Source organism: Diadema antillarum, unplaced genomic scaffold (genome assembly GCF_040938485.1).
Source record: "Diadema antillarum isolate AM-2024a unplaced genomic scaffold, OU_Dant_1.0 seq00002086_RagTag, whole genome shotgun sequence".
Taxonomy (NCBI): domain Eukaryota; kingdom Metazoa; phylum Echinodermata; class Echinoidea; order Diadematoida; family Diadematidae; genus Diadema; species Diadema antillarum.
Genome location: NW_027272732.1, coordinates 143,001 through 159,575, shown reverse-complemented (window position 1 = coordinate 159,575; position 16,575 = coordinate 143,001). Strand labels below are relative to the sequence as shown.

General features: G+C 35.5%; 1 protein-coding gene across 1 annotated transcript; it reads left to right on the top strand.

The window, feature by feature from the left end:
- The first annotated feature begins 5,329 nt into the window (after nucleotides 1–5,329).
- On the top strand, nucleotides 5,330–15,521 carry LOC139713878 (uncharacterized). Its single transcript, XM_071625579.1, has 6 exons — nucleotides 5,330–5,583; nucleotides 9,410–9,520; nucleotides 10,793–10,875; nucleotides 11,544–11,675; nucleotides 13,231–13,306; nucleotides 15,414–15,521. The coding sequence occupies exons 1-6, from the start codon at nucleotides 5,482–5,484 to the stop codon at nucleotides 15,519–15,521; spliced, it is 612 nt and encodes a 203-aa protein (XP_071481680.1). The 5' UTR covers nucleotides 5,330–5,481.
- The last annotated feature ends 1,054 nt before the right edge of the window (nucleotides 15,522–16,575 follow it).

Genomic DNA, 16,575 nt, shown 5'->3' with positions numbered 1-16,575 from the left:
GAGCTATATATCCGACCTGGCTAATTTGGTGAATCCACACAACTCAACATGCAGAATGACGATTAAGCAACACTCACACATACAAACACACACACAGAGCCACACACACACACACGCAAGGTTCAGAACTTATTTCTAAAATTTTCATATGCAAGTATGGAGGTGTACCACTTCCTGCTTGGTTGACGTGTATGGTTGAGAGTCTTAACTAAACTTTTAAAGGCCTTGTCACACCTTTCAGGGCAAGCCTTGGGTGTTTACTGACAGGGAACATTATTTGCTGTACGGAGGTCCCACAGATGGCCCGCACAATACCTACAACACGTATCTCGCCCGTGGTTAGGCTTTTGTAATGTAAAGATGTAGAACCACAAACTGCCCTTACAAAAATTTTTACGATTACCACGATTACTTGATATTTCTGGGAGAATTAAGGTATTGTACGATGGAAATAGAGTTGAATGAGGGAGAAGAAACTGCAGCTTGGAAATAATCCCAGTGTTTTTGTTTTGTTTTCTTTTGTTTTCTTTTAGAAATAGACGTTATAACAAGGTGCAAATGCTTGTTCAGAGTCAGTTTTCTCTATTATACTCCCAAAATTTCAGAATTTGTTTTCTTTTCTAATGATATCGTCAATATTCTTTCACATGTCAATTCTCATGATTTAAAATGACACAATCTAAGATATTGGAAATTAGTAGCCTATATTCTCTTTTTCATCATCTATATACGATTTTTTTTTTAAAGTGAATAAATCGACATATTCAAGCTGGGATCATTTATTTTGATAACATTCAATGTGATATTATACGTTGGTGGAGGATGTGACTTTTCTCCTAAATAATTTTATCTCCCTGATAATTTTCCAATTTGCATTGATATTTAAACTGACCTTTTTTATTCTGTCGGGGAAAAAAATCAAGAAAAAACAAAATGTTATCAATTGTACGTTGACCCGAAGTCACTTCGAGCCAACACTTCTGGAGGCGACGGAGAGGGGGGGGGGGGGGGGGGAATGGACGTGTCCTATAGATAAGACCCTTAATGTATACACACAACTATTTCTATACGTGAGGGTATAATAATTTCGTCAATGGTGTTTCCATCCATAGACTCACTCGTCACATGAAATCGCCGCAACTACTTCAATTCAAATTCAATTCAAAATGATTTTATTTCCATATAAAGTAATACAAAGTAATATACATAACGCTTACATGACATCAAAAGGAACTTTCAATCACGTAATTTTCAACAAAACATGAATACACGTATCATAATGATATTAACGCTGGTTTGGATAAATAAACAAGTAAGCAATACAATCTTAATTTATAACTTTATATGGAAAAGAGGAAATCACAAGAATAGCATAGCTTGTAAAATTTGTGAATTACTCTAGAAGGTGAGGGCATCTCAAGAGCCATCAAGGACTCCATGTATAAGATTTTGATATCCTGATGTCAGGCGAAATAATCAGAAAAAAATACTAAAAGAGACTATGACAAAGACAAGAACATAAGCATGGACAAAATAGATAGAAAATAAAACTAAAGATAGGCATGACAAAGAAAGGGAGGGAAACAAAACAAGACAATGTCTACATTCAGTTATCTGAAAAGGTCATCAAGGCATAAAGAAGAACTTAAGATTCTTGACGAATTTAGCTTACAACACAAACTCTTGAATTGTTAAAAAAATGAAGTACTCATCATGAATTCATTTATTAGTTTTTTTTAATGAAAATAACAATAAAAAAATCTTTTATCTGTTTGTTTGTTTACGTGAGGATGACAAAGGAAATTTATTTCAGTTTTGATTTAAAAGAAGGTAGAGTCAGAGCATCTTTTAGAGTATTATAAAGGCTGTTCCAGAACTTCGGGCCAGTGAAAACGAATGTATTTTGGGCGAGAATTGTACGTAGTAATGATAGATGATATTCACTGGAACGTCGAGTGGGATAATTGTGTACAGCATCATTGCGTCAAAAGATTTGATCAAATATTTGTGGTAAACTGTTATTATCATATTTGAACATAAATTGACCCAACTGAAATAAATATAAATAATTTATCTTTAATAATTTGTTATTTATCATTTATAACATGAAGGTACTAAACATTTTAAGCAGTGGCTCCAAACTCTGAGTGAATAGCTGAACGAATTATCTTGAGAACCAGACGGGATGCATCACTCGACCACCATGACCGCACGCAGTGGGAATGCAGGGTGCACTGTAAAAACATCGGTGTTAGATTTAACACCACGGGTGTTAAATCTAACACCGATCAAACTTCAATAGAGGACCACACCCACAGGTGTTAAAAATGCACTGTGATGGTGTTGAAAAGTGTTCACCTGACACTTCGTGGTGTTAATTTGACACTGTACCTGGTGTTATTTTGACACTGTACTGGTGTTAATTAAAAAATGACACCACATGGTGTTGATTTGATATTTGTTGGTGTTAATATCAATGATTTAACACCCGTCCAGCTTCAATAAGAGACCACACCAGCTGGTGTTACTTTGGTGTAAATTTATTTTGACATTTTTTCAAAAATCTAGTATTTTAATGTAAAATTCTTGATCGTCTTGTTTAAATTAAAAATCAACAAGAAGTGCAGTTACTAAGAAACTCTTCAAAAAACAGTTTAAAATTTGGAAATGACACCCGGTGGTGTTAATTTAACACCATAAATGAGCACCGAAAATTTAACACCAGCTCGGTGTTCACTATTTAACACCGGACTTTTTGCAGTGTGGGGGAAAGGGCGCAGTCATGCCCTCCCCCCCCCCCCCTCCGGGATTTTCAACCTCCTCCCTTTATCAGAGTTTCAAATAATAGTCATCTATCAATCATTGCTTAACTACTGGCATGATTGGTAAAAGACACAAGACACCACTTTCACCAAGACTGAGCATAACTTGCATGTTTCCTTGCTACTAATAGCAATCAAAAGACAGTGTATGAAACATGCAATTAATTTATGCTTAATCTATAGCGGAATATGCATTCCAGTGTCTTTTATTATTCATATTAGTGCTTAAGTAGTTATGAATTATTGGCGGATGATTTCATTTGACAGAATCTTGATAGGGTGTTTGTTTGGTTGTTTGTTTGTTGTTGCTTTGTTTTAGTGGACGTATACACCAAAAATCTGAAGAAAAATGATTTAGAAAAATCGTTGAAAACATATGAAACATGATTATTTAGACATTCATTTGGCCGCATGAGTGGTGATCATTAATTGTGTTCAGAAATAACAAAAGTAAACATATACATTTGCACTTTAGGTCCGTTAATGCATTTGCTACCAAAACAGTGTTAATTAAATTCTACTAAACACAAAAGTTATATATGCATTTCTTTCATTTCACGAAAGGCTGTTTCTCAGTATTTTTTTTTAAAGTCAAATTGGCTGATGTTTTAATATGATGGACCTGAATAAACAAACTGGATGTGAAAAAAAAAATCAATTGTATATAAATATATAGCCTATAACACTGGGTGTTACCACAAAAAAAAAAAAAAACATTTCCCACTTTTGATCCTTATTAGTTCGAAAACTATATTGAGATAACACTGTCATTGATATGAGTAATAGCTGAATCATGTACAATTTACTTGGTGGTGATTTGAATAAATTAAGAAAGCATGAATAAGTTACATTAAATCCATGATTAATTTTAAAGTTAAGTTCCAGATTTTGATCAAATTTGAACCATCTGTACAGGGTCTTTACACAGGAACCAACGATGTGTATGTGAGTGTGTGCTTACAATGACCATGAACAATAGACATGAATACCATGCACGAATACCTTTTCAGAGCTCTGCTGACTAGACTACTGGTCTTTTGCTCCAGGGCACATGAATGCTTTATTAATAATTCATGATGGATTACCCTGGGCACTGCTAGTATGAAATTATGCGTTTTCACATCAGCCCGATGTTTCGAAATAGCGCGCTATTTTCAGACTTAGGAAATTAACCCGATCACGAAATAGTGCGCTATTTGATAATGTGAATACAAATTAGCGCGTTAATTGATTGATTGATGAAAATTTCTCGACTCCAACTCGGGAAATATCCGAAATAGCAGGATAACTAATGCGAACTAGCGCGCTATTTGATAATGTTCAGGCTGGTGTGAATAGGAAATGAAATAGTGCGCTAAATTGCGATCGCGAAAAATATCTCGAGCCTGGATTGTTATCGGGCTGATGTGAAAACGCCTTTTATGGTAAAGTTAAAACGCATAGACATGAATAATGTAATCACATGTTTTCATGTGCTTGCATTCACTACATTTCGGGGTGAATAAAGACTGACCTGTAAAAAAGGAATTTCTCATGAGTATATAGAGTATTCAAACCCTGGTCATTGTTCAGGACCATCGTCTGGGTGTTAAGCACACATTCCTATTTATACACACCTATTGACCCCTGTGCAAAATTAAAGTTTTGTATGCACAGGGTTGAAAATAGAGCAAAATCTGAACCCTAAATCTTGAATTTAATAAAACTGGTTTATGCTTTCATTTTTAAATTACCTCCAACAAAATTGTACATTATTCAGTTATTGCTCATGATCAATGTCAGTTTTATGTGATACATAGTTTTTGAACTATTAAGGATCAAAAGTGGGAATTTTTTTCAACACCTAGTATGCGTGTATAGTATAGTATGTGTGTGTGTACATGATTATGTGTGTACAATGTAAATGGTGTTTATCTAAAGAGAAGTAAAATGTGTTTGTTGGTGTATACGGGAGCACGGAATTTGATTGAACCTACAAAAATGCACAATGAACCACACCGTATAAAAGGACCGTTTGATTATTAATTGTCTTCTAAAAATACGCAGAACAGACAATATAGATAATTGATTGAACAAAATTAATATAATGTAATTACTCTTTACGCATACGTAAACACTTTTGACTCTGTGTATGAGACTGTTCAAACAGCAACGTCTAGCAATAATAGCGAAGATGATGCGTTGATTATGACAGTAATTTGAAAACACCCACACAGAAAACCAAGAAAAAAGGGGGAGGAAGAAGAAAAAAACCCGTTTCATGAGACTTTGCGAGAGGACACTGAACATGCTGAAATGAGGAAATAGAAGCAGCCACATCTACGCTTACCCCACGTGTTATTTTCCCTTTCTCCATAATGGACTCGCCCAGACTGGCAAAAAAAAAAATGAAATCAATAATTCAACGCACTCTTTTGTTGATTCTCTTTATTAGTAGGTTGAACCACGGGGGTTGAACGATCGAGCCTCGGGTCGTTCAGCTAGCATCAACGACGTATACATGTTGCACGCAGTGAGCTGGTGTGGCGTCTAAATTCCGCATGACTTTACGGCTTCAGTGACTTCTGCATTGACTTACATGCTCTCTTGGTCTCTTATCACGTGACTTTACGATCTCCTGCTAGTATTTATTTTTGCAAGCGATATTTCATATTTCAAAATGGGTCTGCTGAGAAGCTTGACGATATTCGGGGAGATGATCCTCCTGGTTGGTGTTGTTGGCACCTCTCTCGCTTCGGTGATAACCATCGCACTTTTGAAGGTATTGTTCCCTATACCTTTAGCTCCATATTTCAAGTTGGGTCTAAATAGTAGGATGTAGAGATCCTACAATACACCAAAAGATTAGATCTACTATTCTGATGTAGCAACACATTTTGCTTTCAACAAGAAATATTGATATAAAATCTGTTATGAGTTTGCGTATGATACATGCATAGACAGACCTATATCGTAAGGTGTGTTGTATGTCTCGGCCATATATATATATATATATATATATATATATATATATATATATATATATATAGATATGCGTATATATATATATATATATATATATATGCGTATATATATGTGTGTTGAGAGTTCACGTATTGGCTCCTTGACAATGCTTTGCAATGTTTTGCTTTGTTTTGATACCGTCATTGTCAAGACTCCTGAAGAAGGCGGAGGCCGCTGAAAATTCGAGTCGAATAAACTCATTCTATATTGGCAAAAAAAAAATGCATTACCAGTTTATTTCTTGATTACTTCATATATACATATATATATATACACACATATAACACACACACACATATATATATATATATATATATATATATATATATATATTATGTGTGTGTGTGTGTACATACATGTAAAGGATATAATCTCTGTTGGTCATACAACTTTGTTGTGGACAAATCTACATAAATAAGAAATGATTACGATAAACAATGAAGAGAAATGCTATGAATTTGATGAGTATAGTGCACTGCCTTCCATGCTATAGGATCAATTTTGCATAATAATTCTAAGCAGCCGTATCTGATCGCCGAACAAACAGTCACATAAACTTAGCAATTCAGTACTATGTCAATATAGGCTGGCATTTTCGAACGCAAAGGTCTGTCATAAACATGATCCATAGGTAAGCTAATGCCAGTATAAAACAAAGGGGAAAAAGTCACTCTTTGCATCTCGTAATTACATTATAAACGAAAATTGCGTAAATTCATGTATACATAATCAATTTTATATTGTTCATTCGAATAATCACTATGCATAACAAGATTTTGCAAATCTTCCTGGGGTTTCATGAATGAATGCAGGTTCAACATTGGTTATCGTTAAAGACCATGACGTTGATATAACCGGCAGAGTAGACTTCAAAGATTCCCTGAAATGCAAATGCATGTTAATTTGTGTTGATTTATGATGATACCCTCAACATAACTTTTGCGGTGAAACGAATATCTAGAAACATTCCCCTCCACATAATTTGCATGTTCCCTCTCTATGTCTTTTGTTAATCATATTAGGTAATATCACAGAAACATGCAAGTTATGGTGAGTCGAGGGGAAGGCGCATTCCAATGTCTTTTGTTAAAATGTAACATATCAGTACTTTAGCAATGATTGCAAGATGAGGTCACAACAGGAATATTTGTTTGGAAAGTTTTTTTTTGTGGGCGTATCCAAGTAATCTAAAGAAAAATAGAAGAAAAATTAGTTGAAAATATATGGAATGTTGCTAGATATTTGTTTCACCGAAAAAGTGATGATGAGGGTATCATAAATCAACACAAATCAACATGCATTTGGATAAATCTATGCCGCGGTTGTTCTTTCATTATGCAAAGTCAAAATGTAGTGATAACTAAACACAGAGATTGTGATCGACGATGTTTGAATAATTATGATCAAGTATTAGATATGAACTTTAAATAGACATTTATAGTGAACGAATGGACTTTACCCTTGACGTACTGATATAGAGCACAGCATCATTGAAAGCGGGGAATGAGGGCATAAAACGCAACACTGGGTAGAAGCGTCACTTCATGCAATAGATGAGATGTTTTGTGATGAAATTATGGTCATTATAATGTTCACTATCAATATGTTTATATATATATATATATATATATATATATATGCATATGTATATATGTATATATACGTGTATATATATTCATTCATTCGCACTGTCATCCCTGACGAAGGGGGAGGACCCCCGAAAATTCGGATTTTCAATTAAAATCAAGATTGGCATTTAATGCATTCCTCTGTTGTGACATTATCATTGCTATATATATGTGTATATATGTATATATATATATATATATATATATATATATATATATTGTCTTATGTGCTAGATAGCCGATATAGTGTGTACGACGGACCATTATTCTGATTTTGACGATTTTGGAAGTGTATAATTATAAAGTATATGTTAAGTGGTGAGCTTTTAAATGCAGCGTGTTACGACGTTCCGAGTTAACAACAATTTTGATATGAAGTTTAGTGCGTTGCCAATAGATTATACATCTAGAATATCTGATAAAGTATTGTATATGAAGTTTATAATTTTATTATTATCATAATGTGTCCCTTTTGAAATCCTGAAATTTAGATTCCTTTGATAAGCTGGTATAGAGGTAGGTAATTTACACGTTTCCTCAGAATGATAAAACGTCTATATGATGGATTTTACATACATGAAAACTTGCGAGGGTATGACGTCATCAACTCGCTCATTTGAATATTCATTAGCACTGTTCAAGAAATGTTTCCCAAAAGTGATATGTGAAATTTCAAAATGTCATATCTTTCTTATTTCTTATCTGATTTTATTCATTGTTGTATTAATTAGGGAATATTTTTCGCCTTCGTTTGAAGTTAATGTATTTCTGGGGTGGATATTTTCTTCTTTAAGCGTTTGTGCATCCACGTGGACATTAAACAGTACACAGCACAGTGGAAAAAAAAAACTTAAACAGTTAACTGATTGCTTAAAGAAGAGAAGACAAAATCAAATATCATGCTGGCCATGAATACGTTGTTTGTCTATTGTGCAGTGGAATGATCAACATCTGTATACATGTAATTAATATGATTGGACGCTCGAGCGTATCACGTGCACGCGAAGTCAGCAGTCACAATCAGATACACTGTCCTACACTTCTTGCAGAATTTATGATTCGTTGATATGCACATTCTTATACCTTCTGGTATGTCGCTATATCAAATAAGGCCGGTTATTTCTTCAAACTACTTAAGATGGCAATTTGCATTTCTGTGATGTATACTGTGTGAACAGTTATCTCTTCCTGTTGTGGATTGATCTTCTGTTATGTTTCATAATACATGTATATCAGATTATATTACACGTCAGAATATGTGGGACCCTCCATTTCCATTCCCATCCCTAACTTGTACTATTATATATGCATATGTGTATGTTTAAAAAATGTGCAGTTGTGTTTTGTTCATTTATTTTGTTACTCATTTTCACATGTACTTTGTTGATTCACGGTTTGTTTGTTGTTGTTTTTTGTGCAATCATTACAAACGTGTTCTGCTTATACATTGTATATAATTTCCCTGTTTTTCAAACTCTTCCGTCGAGATATTTTCATTGCAACTGATTGACTAATTGCCCTACATCGATGCAGGGCAATCTGTTAGTCAGTTGCAATTTCTCTGTTTACATTTGATGCAAATGAAAAAAAAAACAATGAATCTTGAATATGCGATAAATAAATTCCTTCACAAACAGCGGTGTTCTGGAAGCAGTGATGCAAGAATCCAATATCTATTCCTTATTCGCTATAAAGATTAGAACCAACACTTGCTGTCGGGCGAAAGCTCGGTGGTCTAGTGGAGATGACGCCTGTCCGGTGATCAGGAGGTTGTAGGTTCGAATCCTGCTCGAGTATGTAAACCCATGATTATTTTATCATGGCTACTACTAAAACACTGATCAATTCAGTGCTTATTTACGTCGATGTATAGGTCAATTTGTCAATCAGTTGCAATGAAAACATCTCGACGGAACAATTTCATGAATTTGAATCTATTCCGATGTCTTGTTACAGGGTGACTTCAAAGGAGGGTGCCCTCTCTACCCTACGGTCACCGGTGGGGGCGACAAAGTCCTCATTGGTCTCAATGATGTTTCAAACTGCAACTACGTAATCACATTTAACGTGAGTGCAATAACTTATGTTTGCAAGATGCAATCATTGATTGAATATGATGAATGTTCTCTCTCTTTTTTTTTTACCTTACTATCGGAAGTCATGTTCATACAAATGATAAAAAAATTAATGCTAAAAGTACTAATCATAACGTAATATTGACGACCATTACTGTAACCTGCATATGGCTATTATAGTGATTATGACGATCGTAATTTAACGATATTTATATAAGCCTATATGGTTTATATTACATATATTTCCACCCAGAACCGTATTTTATCACACTTTCATTTCGTTATAATGTGTCCGCGCCTGTGTGTGTATGGAATATTGTATAGAATAAGTGGGGTTTTTTTTCATGAGAATTAGTATGTTTTGGAGGATTTTTTTTTTTGGAGGGGGGGGGGGGGGGCGTGGGGGTAGGGGGTGGGAGGGTAGTTGCCTGCAAGCTACGCATTATGCCATCATGGGGGTGCGTCTCACTCGATCAGTTTCTTGTGAGCACATAGAAAGGGTCGTTGGAATGACGGTATGTAATTATGTCTAAAAAGGCCGTTGGGGTTAAAGGGCACTAAAAAAGGCTGTTCGGGTGTATGATTAATAGGGCTATTCGGTCTCCTTTCTATATATATATATGTATATATATATATATATATATATATATATATATATATATTTATTTATTTATTTATTTATTTATTTATTTTCTATTTTTTTTAATTAAGTGTAGCCTGTCGAGGTGACTTAATTACTCCGTGAAGGATTTTGCACTTTTTTTCAGCCATCCAGCGGAAATCAAATAATGTTCTCGCTGGTCGTATATTTACATTTATTTTAATCGAACAAAAGGCGACACATAATACAAAGTATACAAGCAAAGAACTAAAGAAGTACAAGCTATGAAGTTCATAAAATGTATGTGAGAATGTAGGCCTCTGTATAATAGTATATATTTATATCCATAAGACGAATAATGCATGCTTGCAAGAATCACATTAAAAAGTAAATAAAGCGATGGAAAAGGTATAGCTGTAATAGTTCTGTAAACAAACAAACTGCAAACTGTATAGTTTTATCCTTGAGCAAGATGTAATGTTTTCCTATCAATGTTCCCCTTGACTAGCACGTGTACATAATGGATGCCAGGCAATAAAAGAATAGCTTTATCTGGCAGGGCCCTTTGATAAGGCAGTGACAATAGTGTAAAAGGGCCACAGGATAAATAGGAAAATTCATATATTGTCACCATTTATTAACATCATTCTACTATTTCTTCAGGTCATCGCATTACTAGCCGCCATCCTCATTGGACTACCAAGAGCCATGGAGTTAATGAAAAAGAAGAAATCAATAACAGGGAGGTATGTCAGGAAAGAACAAGCAACAAGATATAGGACTATACCCCTAATAGAAACAACATCGAGTTTTCTGATTTTGCCATCTCTTTGCTTCAATTGCTATAAAAACGATACCGGCTTTGTGATCAATAATTTTCCCCCTAAAAGATCTTGCAAATGAATACCTCAGTCAATAACCAGAGTGGCAATTAACTGCTCACAATGGACACAAAAAAGAACGAAAAGTAAAGATCATCCAGACTTACATAAATATCATATACACGCTGAAAAGGGAGCCATGATGTACGATACCCCGAGTGAACTGCGTATAAAAACGGTATGAATTTAAGGGTAGATTACTTCAATGCTTTCGTGATTTTGCATATCCAAATTATACATGTCCCTCTTTCATGGACTAAAAATGACACCGCTTTCTTTCCAAATATAGCGACAAGGCGGAATGATTAAGTCAAGCTACATTGTGATTGCTACCCACAAACACGATATACATATCGCGCTTTGATGTCGTAAAATCGGCACCATTTTTTCATTCCCTCCCTTTTTTCTGAATTAGAATTTGTATCATGAATGACTGTACATTTCAATGTGCCAGCAAGTTGAATTCATAGTGGAAACTAAAGTGAACAAATATTTGATTGATTTAATTTTCTCTTCACCTTTCTGCTATTCAGCACCATTTTCCAATTCGTCATCGTTATACTATGTGCCGTGATCGCCCTCCTTGCCCTTGTCTCGGCTTGCATCGTCACGGTCGGGTTCAAAGACCTGTGTGATGGAATGGTATCATATTATCCACGCTCGAGGTAAGTAGTGTTGTACACCAAGCATCAAAGTCTTATGCCGTACAAGTACAATTGATTGCTAAGGACATGCTGAAATAAAATCTATGTTCGATATGACTTGATAAGCAGGGTGCATGTCACACGTTATATATACAGCCCACACCACGAGTTATACAGTCCACGAGTTGCACAGCACACGAGTGCAGTCCACGAGCTGGATACAAGAGAACAATGTCCATGATCACGACACCAAATAAAATAGGTCCACGAGCTAGACACTGTATGCAAATAAGGCCACGAGCCATAGACATCAGGCAAAAAAGGCCCATGATCATGAGATCGACTTTATAGAGGGCCTTGATAAGCCCATGAGCTCGACACAAATTAATGTCAAGCCCGTTGACCTATTTTGCTTAACATAGAGCTCATGTTCCTTCCTAGTGTCGAGCTCGCTGGTTTTCTTTCTTAGCGTCTACAGCTCGTGGCCCCCTTTTTTTTTTTCTTTTTTTTTTTTTTTTTTACTGTGGTGATCCCATGAGTCATACAGCCCATGAGTTCAGCACTAGGCAAATAAGGCCCACAAGTTCGACATTAGGAAAAAATGCCCACAAGTTTGCACTGGGCAAAAAATGATCCTCGAGCTCGACATTAGCATCACGGGGCTTAATATGTCGGTCTTCTGGGCCTTGCTTTTCTTAGTGTCGAACTAGACTAGTGGGCCTTGTTTGCGTATAGTGTCGAACTCATGGACTGTATGACCCGTGGGCTGTATAACTCGTATGGGCTGTATGACTCATGGGCTATATAGTTCGGCTGTATGATTCGTGGATGTCGAACACGTGAAGTGCACCCTTTTTACTTGGTGTCTAGCTCGTGGGCTACATGATCCTTGGGAGTATGGCTCATGGACCTTTTTTCAATATGAAAGCACGTGGGCTGTGTGACTCGTGGGTGTCTCTGTATAGCTTTTAAGATGACCCCGATGAACAGTGTTCAATCAACCCGACGGAACGCTGAATGTTTCAATCATTTCTGTTTTGTTCAAAGCAGTATAATAACAGTCTCCCATAGTGGTAGACTCAGTCACAGAAGTAGATGTATTCATTGATTAGCCCCCATCTCTCGTTGAATATCCATATGGAAATACATGGTTTTGTTGAAAAGTCCTTCTTCTTCCCTTCCTCTGTCGATATGACATTATCCAGTACAGAAAAAAAAAGTTTTTTTTTTTTAATTCAAAAATATTTCAAACAGCGCCTGTGTACACTTAGATTGTTGCAACAGCAAACAGTAATGGCGAACTTTGAACGCACACACTACAGTAATCCTCACTGCCACCAAATAGGAAAAAAGATAGTCTTATTTCCTTCATTTACATAATTATGTTCCTACTCTTTGAGCAAAATATTGTCAAATGTTTCCATGGCAAAGTCAAAGAGTTTGTATGCTCGTAATATTCGCGGTTGTGGATCTTTCGTTCTTTTCCCCCTGTCAATGCGTTCCAGCTACAAACCCCTCCTCTCTAAAAAATTAATCATAAGTAAAACAAGATATGACTTTCTCATCCGCTTTGCAGGTGCATTGACTTCCAAAACGATGAGTGGGAATATTATGATGGAAGTCATTTCTACGACTATTTGAGTGCTTCACAGGTAACCATAAACAGTACTGGTCTCTAGATATAAATCTTGCTTATTTTCCTTTCGTCTTAGCCCAAATTATTAATTTGCTTTCTTCATCTTCTTGTAATTCTTCTTCTTCTTTTTTTTTAAATTCTATCTGGTTACATTTTCTTCTCTGGTTAGATTTTCTTCGCTCGTTAGAATTCCCTTTCTGGTTAGATTTTGGTAGAAAATTACAGAAGAATATACTCTCAACTTCAATGCCACGATCCGCATAAACACTGGATAAATGAAATTGGGAAAGTAACAATCACATAAAGCACAAACTATAAACAACAATACTAATCTTGACGAAAATGACAATAAATACATTTATCTGGCGTTTGTATTGAAATGGTCTTTATGCATGTATTTCTCTTCATTTCTATTATTAGTGTATTGTATACAAAATAATATATATTTTCAAACATATACGTATTTATGAATGTATGTATAAATCATATTATACATTGCATATATTGTATATTAGGTGTGTGTGTATCACCATAAGAAATGGGATGACTATATACATAAAATATTTGCAAACTTAAAGGACAAGTTCACCTTCATAAACATAAGGATTGAGAGAATGCAACAAATATTAGTAGAACACATCAGTGAAAGTTTGAGGAAAATTGGATAATCGATGCAAAAGTTATGAATTTTTTAAAATTTTTGTGTTGGAACCGCTGGATGAGGAGACTACTACAGCTTGTGAGTCATATGCGTACAACAGTATAAAGAAAATGTAAAAGAAAATTCACATATTTCACTTTTTTCGCATAATAAAAGAGCACTTGACTTGCCTCTTTCTAAAGGCAGGGGAATAATATTACTCATAACATTTGTCGGTAACGAGTCAGGGGAATGTGTACTTTTCTCAAAAGATGGAATTTTGTGAAATTCTCTTATATTTTTCCTTATATTGTTGTACGCATGTGACATCTAAGTTATTCATACACTGCAGTAGTCTTCTCATCCAGCGGTTACTGCACAAAAACTTCAAAAATTCATAACTTTTGAACGGAATGTCTGAATTTCCTCAAACTTTCAATGATGTGTTCTACTAATATTGCTACATTCTCTCAATCCTTATGTTTATGAAGGTGAACTTGTCCTTTAAGGCTGTCCTGAGTTTGTCTACAGTAATTGCAATCGTGATTTTGTCCAACTCGCGAACTGACAGTTTGACGATAATTGGTTGTAATAAATAAATGAAGACATGATTATGATGATACTGTTTGGAGCAAAATCAGTTGTAGCGTTGTATAAAGGTGGTGAAGTCATCATTTTGTAATTATTCTTTTGATTGCACATTTGGATATTACACATTTTACACATAATTATCTATCAACTACCGTCTCTAAGGCTAGAAATGTCACTGTACTTCAATATATACACCCCGGAACTTTATATGTAAACAATGGCTTTTTTTGGGCTTGATATTTACTAGACAAATGTTGTTTAAAAGTCGTCTTGCCTTTCCACGTAGGACGGATACACTCTACATTTTCTTCAGGTTTATTATGATTAATAATTGTGATACCTTTCTGATTGATTTTCCTGATTGTAATGTATGTGCTGCCCAATATCTACTTCAGTTTATGTAATTTCGTATTGTATATTTTGAATGAGAGGTGCATTCGTCACATTTGTTTACAAATTTGTAAAACATTTTAAAGGTCCAGTTTACCTTTGGGAGCAGTGATTCTAAAAATGTTCAAGATATCACATTTGATGCATATGTGTAGGTCTGTTGTATCACAAAACATCCTACCATATAAATTTTTTGCAATAAAGCCTGAAATATGAAGAGATATCAGTATTTTTTCTAAATAAACCATGACTGTAGACGGTTTGGTCTGGAAGCATTCTTATTGCATCTATTGCTCGCATTTGTGTATTAACAATACTTAACATCGATTATACTACTTCAGATTTTTACAGTGGTTGTTTCTATCCATAATTCTAGAACTATCTTGAAGCATTAATGCTGGGTTTTTGTTTCATCTGCAAATGGTAAATTATGCTTTTTTTGATTGCATGGCTCTTAGAGTTCTTCTCTATCCTTTGACATATGCATCTAATGCCATTGCAGGTAGCATCTTGGCTGAGTTTTTCTTTTTTGGCTATGGTTGGTGTGGCCTCATTTCTCCTGTTGACGTTTCTCCGGCAGACCAGTCGCCCGAATCAGTTCCAAACTTGAGCCTCCGACGCTGACGCAATAACATGATGGCAATCATAGCGAAGTGCAGTTACCGCACATATCTATCTTTGCAAAAGATTTGCATCCAGCCGTAAAAACACGAGCAACAGCGCAGTCCTATCACGCATATTGCATGTAGTAACAGTGTTAAGAAATAGCTATAATCCGGAGGTGAATGAGTCGCACTCTCCCAATAATATCACTCATTCACAATTTAGATAACTCATATTACACTCTTAAAACATCCGAGTCAGAACTGACCCGGAACTGGTTCCGCTGGGGTCATACACCATTCCGGGTCAAAAATGACTTGGAATTTGGTCATGAAGACCCCGAATGGGGTCACCCTGACCCAATTCATGACTCTGAAATGGGTCATATCTGACCCCCATTCCTTATCATTTCTGACCCGGAACGGTGTATGACCCCAACGGACCCAGTTCCGGGTCAGTTCTGACTCGGATGTTTTAAGAGTGTAGTCTCTTCTCGTGTAAACCGTGTCGGATCACCAAGTTGTGCTCATAATGTGCCAATGTTATTGCATGAAGTACTGGTATGCCCTGGCCATAGGCTTGACTATCCACAACTGGCGTCCGATATTTTACTCTTCACTTTTTTTTATTGAACGACAGTTATGATTAGTTGCGGTTCAAACCTACTATGCGCTCTGTCTCACATAGCTATTAATGATTAAAACGTGGAGTCTCGTGGCTGTATAATGTGTAGTTTTACCTACTATCTTAATGAGTAAATGTAGGGCACATTGATTTAGGGAAGAGTTTTATATCATTATATTCATGTCAAATTTTGACATCGATATGAGATGTGAAACTGTATATCTGATAATTATGTAGCCCACCCTGAACCCAGGTGGAATAGCGTTTACATAATTATAACACACAAACCCCACTGAGAAGTCCAAAGTCGTAAAGTTGCGTCTTTAACACGAAATTCATTCACAATTACATAATGAGCAAGAGTGATTTTGTCCATTTAATAACTGAGTGTCGTTTCTAACTTTATCAAGACCATCATTTTTTTTGAACTTCAATAT

Bases quoted from the DNA above. Each gene is read 5' to 3' on its own strand.
- LOC139713878 (XM_071625579.1), top strand. From the start codon at position 5,482: ATGGGTCTGCTGAGAAGCTTGACGATATTCGGGGAGATGATCCTCCTG. The intron at 5,584-9,409 runs GTATTGTTCCCT...GTCTTGTTACAG, and splicing joins TAACCATCGCACTTTTGAAG to GGTGACTTCAAAGGAGGGTG. The intron at 10,876-11,543 runs GTATGTCAGGAA...TCTGCTATTCAG, and splicing joins AAGAAATCAATAACAGGGAG to CACCATTTTCCAATTCGTCA.